Below are 18,511 nucleotides of genomic sequence, written 5' to 3'. Positions count from 1 at the left end.
AGCAGTCTGATTCTTCATATAAAATTAATCAGAGAATTTAAATTCTCTTCTGTTAACATGTCTTTGTCTATTTGCCACTTTGTGAGCAAAACTGAAAGCTAATTTGTTCTAACATTATGTGTGGTCAATTTCAGAAATATATCCAGTTCGATACAACATAAAAATGTTCTCATCTGAATCAAGTGACTAGGAATCTGATTTGGGAAGTTACCCTAACATTCGTCTCTCAGCACTTCCAGCATAAGATGTGTAATGAAGAATTAACCCTATCTAAAGAGAGGTCTGGCCTCTACCTTCAGCTACTAGGAGGCGATTACTAGGTCCTGCCTGATAGGAGTGTTTTGCCTGGGGGACCTCAGCCATTGGACAGTTTAATAATGTGATTTATGTTCAGGGCTTTGGGCCGTGTGTTATCAGTTCTACCTCTAGAAGGACTGGAGATTAAAGGTTGGCCACGGGAACAATATACGATTGGGCTCCAATAAAAAGCCTGGACATCGAGGTTCTGGTGAGCCTGGCTGGCAGTACTCCACGTGCACTGTCACACATCGCTGCCGGTAGAGCACGGCTGTCCCAGCTTCACGGGGAGAGTATGGCCAGACCTGGACCCCTTCTGGACTCTGCCCTCTGCGTTTCTTCCCTTGGCTGATTTTAATCTGTCTCCTTTCCCTATAATAAGCCACACTTGTGGATATAACAGTCTTCAGTGAATTCTGTGAGTCCATCTAGTGAATTATCAAACCTTAGGGTAGTTTGGGGAACCCTCCTGAACTTGCAGGTGTAAAATGGGTTCTTTTTGTTAATACATTACATACTAGAGGCCCACCTACCTGTTCTGCACTAGAACTCATTATTAGAGCTAGCATCTTGATAACATCATCCCACTCTGTTCCCTCTTTCCTTCCTTCCCTTCCTCCTCCCCTCTTTTTTCCTTTCTTTTTCAATCTGACAGAATGGTTAAAAATCAGCACTTCAAGTAGGAAAATGGTATATTACCTAAACCTAAAGTTAGTTTTTTCTGTTAACTTCCTATGGAAGTTTCATTTCAAATACAATGTACCACTGAAGACTGTGTATAAAGTGACAGATTCTAATAAATCAAGTTAGAAGATTTCTGACACTCTAAGAAGAGCACTCTTACCACATTATAGGTCATATAAAAAGAAAGTCATTTATGTGTAAATTATGCCAGCACTTATAACTCAGTATGTAAAGAGTTCACGTACAGAAATGCATTCATATTTCACTTGATTAAATCAACTCATTGGGGGACTTCCCTGGTGGCACAGTGGTTGAGAATCTGCCTGCCAATGCAGGGGACACGGGTTCGAGCCCTGGTCCAGGAAGATCCCACATACCACAGAGCAACTAAGCCCGTGCGCCACAACTACTGAGCCTGAGCTCTAGAGCCCGCAAGTCACAACTACTGAGCCTGCGTGCCACAACTACTGAAGCTCGCACACCTAGAGCCCGTGCTCCACAACAAAAGAAGCCACCGCAATGAGAAGCCCGCGCACTGCAACAAAGAGTAGCCCCGCTCACTGCAACTAGAGAAAGCCTGCGCACAGCAACGAAGACCCAATGCAGCCAAACGTACATAAATAAATAAATTAATATATATATATATAAAAAAATCAACTCATTGTTTAGCTTGTCAATCTTATTTATATTGAATATCCAGTAATGCCTTACCAAAGCCATGATGTCTGATATGTTGATAACCATGAGAAAAAGACTGGAAAAAAATAAAGAAAAAACACATGTAATACTGCAGACACATTTTAAAAGCACATTAAAATCAAAATGAAAATAATCAAATAATCTAACATTCTGTTATTAGTATTTCTGCTTCTGAAAATACTACATTTGACAAAGGCTCTTTTCACATTATCATGGACTACTGTCCCACAGTGATGGGCTAGACTTCAAAAATGTTATTTAACACTTTGAATATTTATTTCAATGGTATGAAAGGGACATGATAGAGAACAAACGTATGGACACCAAGGGGGGACAGCAGCGGGGGGGTGGGGGTGGTGTGATGAACTGGGAGATTGGGATTGACATGTATACACTGATGTGTATAAAATTGATGACTAATAAGAACCTGCTGTGTAAAAAAAAATAAATAAAATTTTAAAAAGAAAGGGACATGAATTATGATTTTTTAAATTAAAGTTTTTATTTTAGATAATTATGGATTCACATGCAACTGCAAGAAATGATATAGAGGGAACCCATGTACCCTCTGCCCAGTTTCCCCCACTGGTAACATCTTACAAAACTATAGCACAATATCACAACCAGGATACTGACATTGATTCTATCAAGATACAGAATGTTTCCATCATCACAAGGATCCCTCATGATACTCTTTTATAGCTACATCTATCCTCCTCTTGCTTACTCTCTGTCTAATCTCCAGTCCCTGGAAACCACTAATCTGTTCTCTGTTTCTAAAATTTTGTTATTTCAGGAGTGTTGTACAAGTGGAATCATTTGAATCACTTATAACATTTTGGGATTGCCTTTTTCACTCAGCACAATTCTCTTGAGATTCATCTAAGGTTCTGTGTGTATCAATAGTTTGCTCCTTTTTATTGCCATTATACCACAGTTTGTTTAACCATTCAAGCACCAAAGGACATCAGGGTGGTTTCCAGTTTATGGCTATTACAAATAAGCTGCTATAAACATTTGTGTACAGTTTTTGTGCAAACACAAGTTTTCATTTCTCTAGGAAAAAGAGCCGAGTGCAGTTACTGGATTATGTTGTTTGCGCAGTTTCATGTGAAACTGGATAACTCTTTTCAGAGTAGTTGCACTATTTTACATTCCCACCAGCAATGTCTGAGAGCAATTTCTTTGCATCCTCCGCAGCATTTGGTGATGTCACTATTTTTAATTTTTTGCTTCTTCATCATTATTTTGTCAGTTATAGATTTTACTCTGGGTGGTTTTACCTTTTTACAGTGTTATTTGTTGTTGTTTCTACCAAGTCTAATTTTTCCTGGGTCAAATTTTAGTGCTCTATGGAACCAAAAGGGGGACGTTCTTAAGTCAGTCTTGTGTATAAAAGAAATGTCACAATGTGTAGTAGTAGCCATTTCCAGTTTTATTTTGTGCTGATAACTTCTACCACTAATTTAGCACATAGGTTTTCAGTTTCTATTGTATGCCAGCCACTGTTCTTGTTGCTGGTAAAACATTGGTGAACAGAGCCTACCATCTACTCAGGGAGACAAATAATAAATAGAATGTTTGTAATAACAATAAAATGTCAGGTGGTGTTAAATGTCAGGAAGAAAAGTCAATTGATCGGGGGAGACCTCTATGAGGAGAAGACATTTAAGTAGAGACCTGTGTGAACAGAGTGAACCATGAAACTATATGAGTAAAGAGCACTGCAGGTAGAGAGAGTGTGGAACGTACAAAGGTCATGAAGTGAAAACGTGCATGGTGTATTTGAAGAACAGCAAGAGGGTCAGCTTTAAGCAGAGTGTGCTAGCACAAGAGTTGTGGGAAATAAGGTTGGAGAGATAGATATGCAGGGGCCAGATCACATGGGGCCATTTAGGCCATAATTAGGACTTTAGAATTTTTCCTAGTTGTGACAAGAAGCCATTGGAAGGTTTTAAAGGCTCCTCTGTCTGTTGTATGGATAATAACTGTAGGAGGACAGGAGTAAAAGCAGGGAGATCAGCTAAGAGGCCCCTGAAGATGACTGATGATAGTGGGTTCGTGGAGGTGACTGAAAATGTGAATAGAAAGAAGAGACGATAACAGTGACATGTAGCGAGTGGATTTGGCAATGAGGGATGGATGGATTTGGGTTTGTGCAACGGATTAGAAAAAGAAAACAGGATGAGCAGAGTTCAACAGGAAGAAAGGGAATTGCTGGGTTCAATGTACGACATGTTAAGTTTGAGGGGTCAGTGTTATATTAGGGGGGAATGTCAGTGACTTGTAAAGGTTTAAAGGTCAAAAGAGAAGACATTTATAAAGCCACAACTTTGTCATCTTTGCCTCAGTTCTCTCCCTTTGTATTTAGTTTTTCGTTGTAGAAAAACTAAATACTAAACAAACTAAATACCAAACGAACAAAACTAAAACTCTCCCTTTGTATTTAGTTTTTCATCGTACTAGTCTCAGGTTAAAATTACTACACACACACACACACACACACACACAAATACACGCACACATATACACACACATTTTGATGAGCCTTCTACCTCTCATCCCACATATCCCCAGGTCTTCTTAAACTTTAATTAAAAGCCCTTCTAAAAACTTGCATCTGTTAACAGAGATGTGAGAAAGTACATGTCACTTACTAGTTTTTTTTTAATTGCATCTAAGTATCTTCTATGTGGTATTGACAAGGTATAAATGCTTTTAATGTTAAATTCATGTAAATATCCTGCAAAAATATACTAAATTAGTCTAGAAATGAGATTTCCACTATTTTTAAATAGTGCAAGAAAACCTTTTTATTATTATTATTATGGCAAATACATAATAATACGCTACACTTGGTTCTAGCTTAAATTCATCAAGAAGAACATGCAAATTTATGCTAATATTAGTTATTTCTTTCAGCATTGAATATTCCAGTTTGATTCAAGAATAACGAGGGGCTTCCCTGGTGGCGCAGTGGTTGAGAGTCCGCCTGCCGATGCAGGGGACACGGGTTCGTGCCCCGGTCCGGGAAGATCCCACATGCCGCGGGGCGGCTGGGCCCGTGAGCCATGGCCGCTGAGCCTGCGCATCCGGAGCCTGTGCTCCGCAACGGGAGAGGCCACAACGGTGAGAGGCCCGGATACCGCAAAAAAAAAAAAAAAAAAAAAAAAAAAAAAAGAATAACGAAACTGCTAAGAAGCTACACATTTATCTCGTGTCTTTCAGAGAGGCTGATCAGTCCTGTGCTGATGACACAATTTCATTGCGTCCAAAAAGCAAATAGTTGAGTTGACGGCTTCTTGATTGCTTAACACTGACTGCTCCAGCAATTCCTAGAAACTCAGAAAGGATACTTCCCATTCCATTTGCCAAAAGTGTAGAAATCAAGACTAAGAAACTATGTAAATTATTGACATCTAGAAGTTAATTTCAAGTCATGTAAAATGATATAATGTTAACACATTTGTCTAATACACATTTAAGAAATAATCCAAAAGAAAACAGAATGATATCCCTTGGAGTTTGTAGGCACAGTTATATCTACAATAAACAAGTTATTAACTACAAGAATTTAACGTTTATATTTTATAGTTTTCTAGGGGGGCTCCTCTCTAGCTTGAATAATATTCTAATAACATTTTATTGTTGAGAAAGCATATTATTCTGCTACAGGCTCTAATCAACTAATTTCCTCTCATGACAACTGAATTCTGACTAAAAGGGTGAAACATTTTTTTCTCATTTTTATAATAAATCTATGTTACTGTGTCTTAATAGCAATCACACAAAATACCCTCAAGTGTTAACTCTCATTTCCTAAAAACTAACAAATTCAATGTTTCTTAAACATTCATCTTACCTTTTTGATGATAACTGGGTAGTTAACTGAACAGCTTCAAAAGCACACATCACAAGAGCAAAGGGGATTAAAATCTGTTTAAAAGAACAACAAATGATGCCATGGGTAGCTGTAGCATTTGAAGAAATATTTCAATTTCTCAGTTTGTCTGTATTAGTGAAAAGCCAATGCTGAAATAAAACCGTGATACCAATGACATATAGAATGGTGACGAAAACAGATTTAAAAATCCACATCAACAGCATTTGTAGTGTAAAAGATAACAACAAATATTTCAAATAAAGCCTATTCCAAATTTTTGTTCTATTTAACTCAGTATAATAATTAATGACCCAAATCAAATAAACTATGGAGCCTGATGATTTGATTCACAGATCCCTGAACTCATCTGGTTATTTGATACTACAACTCTATTAACATGATTTAGCTGTTTTACCATTGCTTGCTGTTGTTTTATTTTAATACTAATTTATTTCTGATTATAAAATTCATACTCTGTAAAAAAAATGGAGAAAGGTATAATAAAATTTACACTGGTTAAAAAATCTATAATCCAGGTGTAACACTGTTAATATTTTGAGATACTGCTTTCCAGTGACCAATTAAAAAAAAAAAATACACACACACAATGTTTAAACAAAGAGGGGAGGGAGAAAATATGGAAAAGAAATGATGTTCAAAACTGCATAAGACTCTTGTTCAAGCGAAGGCTACATGTAGTGAAGGCTACATGACTGAAACAGAGGTCCAGGAGAATTTTCACTTCCAGCCACATCAGTCAAAGAAAGTGACCAAATATATTAGGTCAGTAAAGCTTACTGAATTAAGCTAGAGATTATAAGTCTAGCATTTAGTTTAAACTTCTATTTTTCTTTCTTTTTTTTTGCTTGTTTTTAATTAAAGGCCCATGATCTTTAACAGACTGAGAAAAGAACAACTACCTTTAAGAAAAATGTAAATAAAGATTAAGGAAACTGTTAATACACATTTCAAAAGAATTCAGTAGAGAATGGGACATGAGAAAATGAACATCTTTTTTTTTTTATTTAATATTTTTATTTATGTATTTATTTGGCTGTGCCGGGTCTTAGCTGCAGCATGCGAACTCTTAGTTGCAGCATGTGGGATCTAGCTCTCCGACCAGGGATCGAACCCAGAGCCCCCTGCATTGGGAGTGTGGAGTCCCAGCCACTGGACCACCAGTGAAGTCCCTGAACATCTTTTTTAACATTTCTTAAAATTACATTTGTATTAGTGCAGTAACAAAAAAAAAGGATATTAATCCGTTAATAAACACATACTTTAACAATTATTACTTATGTGATCTGAATAGAAGGCAATCAGATTTTAGGCAGATATTAGTTCTTTTATTTAAACAAATATATACGAAGTACATAAAATGTGCCAGGCACTATGGTAGAGGGAATAAGACAAGCTTAATGATCCTAGAGAAAAAGGGAAAGAGCATGAATTACATTCTATTGGAGAGTCTGAACCCTTGGAAAGCTGATAATTTGTCATTATCTTAGAACCCTCAGTACCTAGCCGGTGCTCATAAGCCTTCAATGACATATTTATTGAATGAATAAATCAGTTCTAAGTACAGGGATTATGAGAAAAAATGATAACACGTTGGCAGTCTTGGGGGTGGGGAACATCAGTTCGGGGAGCCTTTGATCTTGAGGAGCAAGGCAGTTTTGATCCACCCTTCACTCCCCACAGGCTTTAATCACCTTTGATAGGACTTCCTGGGACTAACAGCCTCTCTACTTCTTTGAAGTTAAATGGGCTTAGGAGTAAAGTAAAAAGATTATATTTTGAAGTAAAAGGTAAAGTGTCCGACTTCCCATTCAACAGTGTCTGAGAAGGTATCTTCTTTCCATGCGACTTAACTCTGTCACTTTATAATATTAATGTCACATGTTACATAATCTTAATTGTCACAATGAGTTCATAATCTTATAAATCAATATCTTAAGAAAATAAGAAAACCAACCTTCCACATCATCAGGGCTCCCATCATGTAAGGACTAAACACGGTCAGAAAGCAATAGACAGAGGCAAGATCAAAGCTAAGGAATCAACAAAAAGAAAACGGAGTTTAGAATTCACATTGTAACTTTAAAAGAACGTTCTTCTAAAAAGCATGTTTAACCTAATTTTCTGAAACCTACTCTTACTAAAGCACAAGTATACATTGTCTCAAGAACTATTATAAAATCAGTAAAACGAATGAGATAGACTTGTATGTGCCCATACATACCAATTTTCAAAATACATCCTTCAGTGTAAAAAGCAAGGTACAGAACAAAATCCCTATTTGTATTATTTTCTGGTTATACATATGCTGTTTTTATTTTAAATTACCTGTTAATAGAAGCTATATTCCCAGTTCCAAAAAAGGCCGTCATTAAGAAGAAAACCTAAATAGAGTTAAGGAAATGCCAAAACAAGTCAGAATTCATAAAAGTTCTTTTTCATTGAGAAAAGATATACCTATTCTACCATGAGGGTAATTTGCTTTTCTACTTGTACATTTGATCATAAATTGTTGTAAATGAGTGTTCCATTGTATCTCCTTGTGAATGCATTTGGAAAGAACCAGACTGAACAAGCAATGTACTAAGAACAATGAGGCATGGGAGGTCATCCTTGTCACTAGTAACCTTGGGAAGGTTACTATTTTCCTTGCCTCTAACATAAACAGTTGGATTACTGCTATTTGTAGTTGGCTGCTAATGATTAAAAAAAAAAGCGATAGACATTTTCAGCTGAAATACGACGATTTCATTTCATACATGCTCGCTGTGTGCCCACTACATGTGAGACGTGCCAGGTTCTTTGAAAGGCTTAGGAAGAAATAAGATATCATGTTTTAAAATAATTCAATAGAGAATGAGAAAGAGTAAACATCTTTTTGACATTTCTTAAACTTACATTTGTAATAGTGCAGTAATAAAAAGTAGGTATTAATTATATTGGGGTCTAAGAACTTACTGCTAGTAAAGTATTTAAAATAGTGCCTGGCCCACTGAAAGGGCTCGATAAATGTTAGTTACTTTATTATCATAAACACATACACAAAAATGGTACAGACACACTAAAAAGGAAGTATGAATCAAGGCAAATTTCAGTGAAAAAGCGGCATTTGCGTTGGTAACTTGAGCCTTAAATATATTAATTGTTCCATGCATTCAACCAGTCAACTAACCAAGCAAGATTTATCATCTAGTACATGTCAGAGGCAGAGCTAGGCACTAAGAATATAAATATAAATAAAATAGTTTAAAGTGCTCATATGGTGACTAAGATTATGATGATATGTAGAAGTATATAAGATGAATTTAAAGGTAAACAGTGGGAAATAAATGATGTAGTCAAGGACTTCCCTAGCGATCCAGTGGTTAAGACTCCATGCTTCCAACGCAGGGGGTGCGGGGTTCAATCCCTGGTCAGGGAAATAAGATCCCACATGCCACCCAGTGCAGACAAAAGAAAAAAATAAATAAAATGGTGTAGTCAAGAAACAGTAAACAGGTGTGATAGAAGCTGAGCGTTTATTGAAGGGTACAGTGAAAGATGAAGCAAGAAATGTAGATGGGTGGCATATTAATAAAAAACCTTGAACTTTATTGTGGAGACAATGAAGAGCTGGCAAGAATTTTAGGTGAGTAATATAAATAAGAAATACCAATAACAGTGAGATATTTGGATCAGGGATACAAATAATTAGAGGCAGGAAATTCAGTTAGGAAGCTATCTCAGTAATCTATGTTGGGGACAAGGAAAGTCTGAACCAGTGTGGTTAGAGTGGAAATGGAGAAGGAGGGGAGACCATGGAACTTTAAAACTGGACAGGGAGTTGTTAAATATGACAAGTTTGATGCCCTGGGTAGCTGGGAGCATGGCGATGCCATTAAATGAGATGAAACCTGGCAGAGAGTGATTTTGGAGAGGGGTGGGCAGTCATTAGTCAGTGTGGATATATATCTGGTGATGCCCAGCAGGATGTTGGACATTTGACTCTTAAGGTCAGAGAGGTCAGGGCTGGAGAAGTAGATCTTAGAGTTGTTTGTACAGAGGTGTCAGTCAAAGCTATAGGAGAGGATGACATTACCCAGGTACAATTAGAGGAGAAGGTTAATGATAGAGCTTGGAGAAAAACATACATGGTTCAAGAGCATAGGAAGAGTAAGTTTCCATGAAGGAGAATAGAGATGGTGTAAAAAGCTGAGAAGAGAACCTGGATCATGTTCTGGATGTCAAGGGAAAAGAAAGAGAAAAGTCAATTGAGTTGAATGTTGTAAGAGTGGTCAAGTAAAACTGAACAGATTAGACTGTGCAATCAGGAAGGCCCTGCAGACCACGAGAGGACAACTTCAGCAGAGACATTTGACAAATATTGAAGAAGTACTGTGTGCCAGGCACTGGTCAAGGCTTGAGGATATAGTACATAAATGGGGAGGAAATGGTAGCAGCAAGGAGCTTGGTAGTAGACACAGAGGACAAGATGAAATTATAATTTAGGGAGATGCAGGGTTCAAAGGAAGAAGTGTTTTATTAGTATAGGCTGAGTGGAAGGAATCTGCAAAGACAGAAAGCAAAATTGAGAGTGAAGGCAAGAGGTAGAGGAGAGAATAAGAACATTTATTTTCTGGACCTATAAGGTCCAGACTCCACCACGGTAAGTTCAAAGGAAATATCTCCCTATGAGTTTTTTCAACCCAGTCAGCCAGCCTTCCCAAAATGAGACTTTATTCTGTCACACTGTCTTACAAAATTCTAATACAAATAACTTTCACACAATATTGCCTCTGATGTGATCCAAAAACCTTGTGGGACAGATGTTATATAACATGAGTATAGTATAAAATACACATAAAAAGATACAAACCTAACTCATAATAGTGGTGTCTTCTGGATGAGGGAAATTAGTTTGGAGTTGGAAGTTGAAAGGAGACTGTCTTTAGCTGTAATATTTTAATTTTTTAAAATGTGTGACATATGTGACAAAATATTAGTTGTTGATATCTTGGATGGCAGGAATACACATATATACATTTGTTTGTTATATCATTCTTTATGCTTTTCTATAGTTTCAGAAATTTTTTGAAGTGTAAACTATATGAGAAAATTATGGTTGAGAGGGCGGTTAAATGGCCTCCAAGGTAATACCACTACCAAATGACAGGCAGAAACCCCTCCCACTTCTTACTCCATTAAATGGGAGGTTGCAGTGCCTTAAAACAGAAGTCCATAAAAAGGATACAAGGAAAAAGGCCCTACGGATGTCATCCAGATAGAGGTCTCGAAACTGGGTTATATCAGTATTATAGGTGAATTGGATACTGGAGACCTGTGAAATAAGAAGAAATTTATAAACGCACAATAACAGTTTGCTTACTTCTACCCTCAAAAGCAAACTTACCGTCAAAGTTACAATAGCTAGAAAGATAACTTGTACTGACAAGAAAACAAACAAAAACAAATAAATCTTTTCCTATAGCTTAATTTCACCTTAATAACATCTGCCGAAAGGTAAAATATACTGTTAATAATATAGGGAACTGAGTTGTAGTATTGCCATATGTGTAATAAAAGTGAGAATTGGGCTTTTTATTATCCTGTATAAATGCTTCACTTTTAAATCCCTATATAATTTTTCCCTTTTCTGACATCTGATTTCTCAGTGTCCCGATCTTCTCAAACTCAAGTATGGTATGATATTAAAAAGCATGATAAATTAAATATTTTTCTGTTTTTTTGTTCTTCTGTTAACTCATTTCCAGAGAAATTATTTTCTCTCTATAAAAAAACAATATATTTCTGTCCTGGTAAAATAAAAACCTCTCAATTCCAACATGATGGATGCACTCTTGCTTAATCCCCCTTTTTCCACAAAAGAAAAACTCATGGATAAGTTTAAAGGGAGAATTTCCCTATCTCCCACTTCCCATGTAATTTTCTGTTAAGTTCTTGGGATGCTTTAATCCTCTTTTCTAGAAAAAGACATATCTCCTTTCAGTTAAAATATAGAATTTAGGGCTTCCCTGGTGGCGCAGTGGTTGAGGGTCCGCCTGCCGATGCAGGGGACACGGGTTCGTGCCCCGGTCTGGGAAGATCCCACATGCCGCGGAGCGGCTGGGCCCGTGAGCCATGGCCGTTGAGGCTGCGCATCCGGAGCCTGTGCTCCGCAACGGGAGAGGCCACAACAGTGAGAGGCCCACGGGAGAGGCCACAACAGTGAGAGGCCCATGTACCACAAAAAAAAAAAAAAAAGAATTTAAAAAATAACACAATAAACCTCATTTTTAATTTAATAATATTTAATTATTAAAATTTTGAATATTTAATACTAAGGACAGTCTGACCATTTACTTGAATCTGATCAAAACTTCTTTTCATGTATTGTTTTAATATTCCAGGACTGAAAGTTAGAAACCAGTAATTACTCAATATACTTCAATAAAGTTTCTTCTTTATTGAAATTGTTTATTCTAAAACATCAAGTACTCTTTGTGAACTCAACTAGAACCAGTTAAGGATGAATCAATGGATCAATTATGAAGGTATTTTCCTGCAATATTTCTTTTATCTGACCTCAGTAAAATTGTAAATATTTTATCACCAATTTCTTATAATTATCTTCAGTTCTGAAATAAAGGCAAGAGACATCAATTAGCTCTCTAGCTCAGCATGATAAAGGTGTCCTTAATATCTGGTTGGCTTTTAGCCAATTCAAAGTATATTATGTTGAATAAACAGTCTAAGATTTGGACTGAGGCCATGATCACTAAGGTGACAGAATAAGCATTTTGGATTAGAATGACTAGAAAGAAAAATAACACTGGAACACAAATGTCACTTTATGATCAAATTCATAAGCTGAAGTGTGACAACATAAATATTATTCCAACGAAAATAAACTGAAGGAAAGAAAAATTAGATGTGAAAACAAAGGCAAGCAAGATAAAGAACATTCTTTCTCCAGTATTCTTTCACCTATATTAATGTTTTTTTGCATCAGAGATTCTCAAATAATCTCTAAGAAAAGCCCAACCCATATAATGCCTATGAAACAATAAAATCATGCTTTTCTGTTGTTGTAAGTGAAAATTTCCTTACAAACTGTTTGACTTAATTATTAACTTAATTATTAATGCCTTAAGTACTGTAAATTTTTAAGTAGAATTTTTGATGAAATAACATTGCAACCTCCTTATAGGATAGAGAATATTCTAATATTCTTAAATAAATGCAAGAATGATTTTGACAAGCTACCTTCTGTTTACAGAAAACAACAGATTGTGGCAGGGTTTCTTGTTCCATGTGTATCCAGACAAACATCAAACATGACAACACTAATGGGAAGAGAGCTTCATACCTAAGGGGTGGGGGGTGTGAGGTGGAAGTGGGAGGGTAGAAAAGAAAAAAAATTAAACAAATAAAAATGCAAATTTATAATACTAATAGGTCTTTCTCAAAATTAAAACAATCTTGATAATACTTCTAAGTTACAACATCACAAAATTTAAATTTTTTAGGCTTTCCAGAAGAAGAAAATAGGAAAGGAAAGTAACATTTAAATATCAACTCTAACACCACCTTTTGAAATTTATCAGATCTTGAGATCATTACATGTTTAAAATAGTAGAGATATTTAAAATTCATTCATGAGGTAAATGACAGAAATATACAAAAAAGAAAGAAAGCATAAGACAAAGGTAAAAAGACAATTCCTGAGTTAAAATGATTAATATACAGAGAAGAAGAGCAAGACAAACATCCCAAATTTTTAAAAAACTGGGTGCAATACGGGAATATAAACCTCTCAAAAAGCAAAAAAAGAGCCAATAAATCCATAAAAATGTCTGACCATATTGATAACTGATACAGAAATTATAAAACAGATGCCATAGTCACATAATATTTACCCATATTAAAAAAATGTCAACAAGAGTATAATGAAAAAGGAACTCTCATACTCTCTACTTAGGAATAAACACTTCCTGGAAGGCAATCTAATACTATGCATCAAGAATCTAAAAAATATTCATATAGTATAATCTAATAATGTCACTTCTAGGAATTCACCCTGAGAAAATAATCAGACATATACACTATGATTCCCATCTGAAGATGTTTGTTACAATATTGTTTACAGAAGAGAAAAACAAGAAAACAGCTTAATATCCACAGGGGAGTTTAGTTAAATAATGTATGGTACATCTTTAGGCTGGCGTACAATGTGGACATTAAAATGTGGACAAAGGAGAAACGTTCATGAGAGAATGCAGTGACAGATGCTTTTCCTAACCCTTTTCTGCTCTAGTTTAAGATAAGTGTTTCGGGGCTTCCCTGGTGGCACAGTGGTTGAGAGTCCACCTGCCGAAGCAGGGGACACGGGTTCGTGCCCCGGTCCGGGAAGATCCCACATGCCGCGGGGCAGCTGGGCCCGTGAGCCATGGCCGCTGAGCCTGTGCGTCCGGAGCCTGTGCTTGGCAACGGGAGAGGCCACAACAGTGGGAGGCCCATGTACCGCAAAAAAAAAAAAAAAAAAAAAAAAAATGATGGTTAGGAAGCCTATAAGCCAACTAGGAAAATGCTTCTAAAATAAAGTAGAGGGACTTCCCTGGTGACGCATTGGTTAAGAATCTGCCTGCCAATGCAGGGGACACGGGTTCGATCCCTGGTTCGGGAAGATCCCACATGCAGGGAGCAGCTAAGCCTGCATGCCACAACTACTGAAGCCCATGCCCCTAGAGCCTGTCTGCAACAAGAAAAGCCACCGCAATGAGAAGCCCGAGCACCGCAACGAAGAGTAGTCCCCGTTCAATACAACTAGAGAAAGTCCGCATGCAGCAGCAAAGACCCAACACAACCATAAATAAACAAAAATAAAATAAAAATTTAAAAACATTAAAAATAAGATACAGCAAAGTAGAAAATAAAGATATAAAATAGTACATGGACTATGATTAATACTGTGTTAAAAAGATAAATACAGAGCTAAGACTGGAAGGAAATATGTCAGAACATCAATAGGAGGGGTAGGGTTAATAGATGATTTTTCTTCCTTATTCCTACTCTTCAAAATGTGATTATACTATGTTTACAATGATTAAAAAAAATTGAAAAAGAAAGAATTAGAATGCCTGTATCCTAGCCATTCTTGAAAATTTAGTTCAATTTCCACATGAGTCCTTGATGGCACCAGTTCAGCTCCCTTACCCAAACCCTGTCTCTAGTCATTCTTTATATCACATAATTCACAACTTAAATTACGATAACTTAATTGTTGCATTTTGTAATTGCCTAACATTGTAAAACAGAGTACATATTTTATAGCAGCTTACAACTCTATTATACACCTGGGGTACACTAATTGTTCTAACTGTATGTCTGTCTAGCGTTCAGGACACTAGAAATGTGAAAAAAACTTGGCTAATTGAATCAAGAAAGTGTACTCTCTGAGCAAAAAACAAAGAAAAAACCCCATGATTTTTAAAATATTTGCACTTATATATGAAATTATTCTTTCCTAATATGTAAAAACATAAATTCCATAGTTCTACAAATAGTGCTACAGATTTACTTCTTTTCAAAAACTATAAAATAAAATTTTTGTAAAATGTAGATGAATAAATCTGATAAAGACAATCTTCTTATGGGACTTTATTTCTTTAGAGAACCAATATCTCATATAAAGTCTGTATATCTGAATTAATAAACTGAAATACCAATAAAATGTCATCATGGGCTCAGAGTGTACATAAAAAAACCTTTCTAAATTAGGATCTGCTAGTTTGGTCTCTGTGCAAATTGAACAGGGCTGAAAAGACATTTAGGTTGTATTATACTTTGTTAAGCAAAGGGATAATATAATCAAAATTTTGGAGGAAAATGTTTATAACCAACTAAAGAGAACTATTTTCAAGTATTATAATAGCTTCCATCTGCATAAAAATAATTAAATGCTGACTAAAAATAAATCTTCTTTATTCATTTAATCAAGGGTGCATTGTTAGAAGTAGGATTGCTATTATTGTACTTTTGTAAAATAATGAAACTGCATTTCTTTTAAATATCCTATAATTCTGACTATTCACTTATTTACATGGAGAACCCTCCAGGTCATCCAAAAATAGTGACGTGGAATGATAACAGGTGGACTATGTTTTGCAAAACTGATTTGACACTGAAAAATGTACTAACTGAAATTATTAGACTGCTTTTTCAGGCTACCTCTGTCTAATTTCTTTTGCAAAGGTAAATATACTTTCTGATGTTGGGTAATATATTTCTTAATACATTCGTTAATAAGGTCATACTTATTATTCTGATTTTAGGCGTGATTTTTCACTTTTTAGATTTCTTAACTTAAATGTGCTTAAATGTGCACAATGTAAATCCCTAGGTTTATTCTAATTGGGATAAAGATCCTATATTTGGACCAAATTTTTAAACTGTCTAAGTGGTGGTTATTCGATTTGTCTGCTCTATTCAGTGTTTATTATAAAGTGCATATTTCTCACCCTCATGAAGATTTAAGTAAAGATGAAATAAAATTCAAAAGCAAGTGAAGAACTCTTTTCTTCAAAGTAGATGGGAGAGTATGTCATCGTTCTCACTGATTTCTAGAGAATGCTTCAGAATCCAACCCAAATCAAGCTGTTCTTTTTTGGTTTTGTTTTACAAGAAAATTCTAATCTTCAATGAAAATGTTTAACTTTTTAACAGTTTACCTTTTGGGAAAATATTCTAAAAGGTTTCTGAATCAAAAGGAATATCTGGACTATGACATATGTAGGAGTAAAAATAAAATATTATACTCAAAGAAGAATGAACAAATCAAAACATAATTTAAAGTGCATGAAAGGAATGCAACAAAGACTAAAATTCTTATAAGTCATTGTTTGAGACTTAAAATTCCTCCACAATCTATCAGAACTCTCTAACACTGTAGGTAAGCAATATTTAAGCAACTTCAGGAAATAAACAGAAACACAAAGACTACAGGCAATACTGTGAAAATGATAAGAAAAAGAAAACTGAAGATTACAGATCAAGTCACATACAGTTTTTACAGAGGAAAAATAATTTATTCCTCAAGATTCACGTATTTTTCATTTCCAGAGGTTAAATACTCAGAGAAATGTCAATATGTCATTTAAAACTTGCTACTAAAAATTAAAATTTAAAAACAGTTTATACCCTGTGCTTAGAAGTAGGTAGGTCGACATTGAGGAAACAAGAATGCTAAACAGCCGATCAAAGAGAATCAGAGGACTCAGTAGAGGCATGACGAAGGAAGAGGCTGCAATAAAACACATGTGGGTAGTGTTAGTACAAGCGACACAGGGTATGTTGAGTTTAAAGCACTGAATACTCTATTATCATTTATAGCATTTATTATTTGTGATATTTAAAATGAAGCCACATTTGCCCTACTCATTTTTGTAAGAAATTTGAAACTTCACATTTTTAATTAAAATTACATTTCACCATTTTAACCAAAATTTTTTTCAGATTTTCCCAATTTATATTCAGCCTTGCTCAGTGTAATAACTCTTAAATAATTTGTCATTTTCTAATGTAAATAATAAAAAAATTACTCAAGATTCAGCAACTTTTCTCCTAATTAAACATTTAGTTCAAAGACAACTTACTCCCCAGAAATTGATTTTTCCTAAACACTCCCTCCTCCAAGTTTTCCCACTGCAAAGTATGCATTGAGAGTTGTAGTGTGCCAGTTAGAAAATTAGAGACAGGAGACAAGGACTTCACCACACACGACAGTTGTAATAAGAGTAATCCAAATAAGTGAAGTAATCTTTCTTCTCAATATTAGAAAGCAACTACTTCAGTGGGAGAAGAGCAAATAAATTGGGGGGTAGCAAAACATAAACTCCCCAATCTTTATTTTGGAAAGAAAATGTGCATAATTTCCTAATCCTTCTGGCTAGGATGGCAATATGCGTGGAATGAAATGCTCTAAAGTATGAAGACAGATAATTTGGGAGGGCATCCTTGCTGAATTACTTATAACTCTTTAACCATGAAGCAAGTTTGTTAATCTGTCTAAGCAGTATTTCCATCTGTTAAGTAGAAATGAATAAAGTTGTTGTGAGGTTTAAATACAATTTCACCTATAAAATGCTCCTTGAGCATAGTGCCTGAGATAGAGTAAGTGCTTAATAACTGCTAAGTGCTATTATTACTACTGGTCAACACCTACTAATAAGTTAAATGTAAAGACAATCTCATTCAAAGTTGAGTCACTGCAAGATTTAAGATTATGTAAGTTATATTTACAGTAATCTTAAAGGAATTGCTTCTGATTTTTTTTCAGATGTGTAGTTCCAGTAACGTTATCATCATCTGGTATATATTTTAACAGAAAGAAATAGTATTTTAATATTTATTTAAAAAGCCAGTTCAAATGAGACCTGTTTTACCAACCTGTATTTTCTGTATTTGTTTGACTTTTGTGTAAAGGATTGATAAGATGCTAAAAGGGAAATAAGAGTCCCCATCCTGAGTGACATAAGTTAGAACCAGTTGCATAACATATAACCCATTTAGGGATCCCAGCACATTAGCAAAAAATGTTTACTGGAGCTAGACTATAGTGAATTAGTGCCTGGAAGATACCTCTGGAGATACTGCTGACCTACCTATGAGTCAACTATTTCATGCCTTGCACCATATGGTAGGCATCCTCTAGTACCGATGCTTTCCTAATCCCAAGGAGGAAAAGTCTTGTTTAAAATATATGTCCAGCCTATAAGAGACTCACTTCAGATTTAAGGACACACATAGGCTCAAAGTGAAGGAATGGAAAAGATATTCTATATAAGTAGAAACCAAAAGAAAGTGAAGGGTAGCTATAGCTATATCAAACAAAATAGACTTTCAGCCAAAAAATGGTAACAACAGACAAATAAGGTCATTACATAATGATAAAGG

The 18,511-nt window shown here is 35.5% G+C and overlaps 1 protein-coding gene across 5 annotated transcripts in view; it reads right to left on the bottom strand.

Moving 5' to 3' along the window:
* PIGN (phosphatidylinositol glycan anchor biosynthesis class N) overlaps positions 1 to 18,511 on the bottom strand; it is a 112,937-nt gene that overhangs the window by 23,023 nt on the left and 71,403 nt on the right. For all 5 annotated transcript variants that reach the window (XM_033424984.2, XM_033424985.2, XM_033424986.2 and 2 more), the window contains 7 exons: positions 16,757 to 16,859; positions 12,824 to 12,926; positions 10,812 to 10,898; positions 7,910 to 7,965; positions 7,539 to 7,614; positions 5,543 to 5,616; positions 1,693 to 1,735 (listed from right to left, as the gene is read on the bottom strand). In XM_033424984.2, coding sequence (XP_033280875.1) covers positions 1,693 to 1,735; positions 5,543 to 5,616; positions 7,539 to 7,614; positions 7,910 to 7,965; positions 10,812 to 10,898; positions 12,824 to 12,926; positions 16,757 to 16,859 — 542 coding nt within the window. The remainder of the gene's footprint in view (positions 1 to 1,692; positions 1,736 to 5,542; positions 5,617 to 7,538; positions 7,615 to 7,909; positions 7,966 to 10,811; positions 10,899 to 12,823; positions 12,927 to 16,756; positions 16,860 to 18,511) is intronic.

The sequence above is a fragment of the Orcinus orca genome, chromosome 15, assembly GCF_937001465.1.
Source record: "Orcinus orca chromosome 15, mOrcOrc1.1, whole genome shotgun sequence".
In the NCBI taxonomy this organism is placed as follows: Eukaryota; Metazoa; Chordata; class Mammalia; order Artiodactyla; family Delphinidae; genus Orcinus; species Orcinus orca.
Note: the sequence above shows the minus strand (reverse complement) of the source record. Positions and strands in the feature narration are given on the sequence as shown.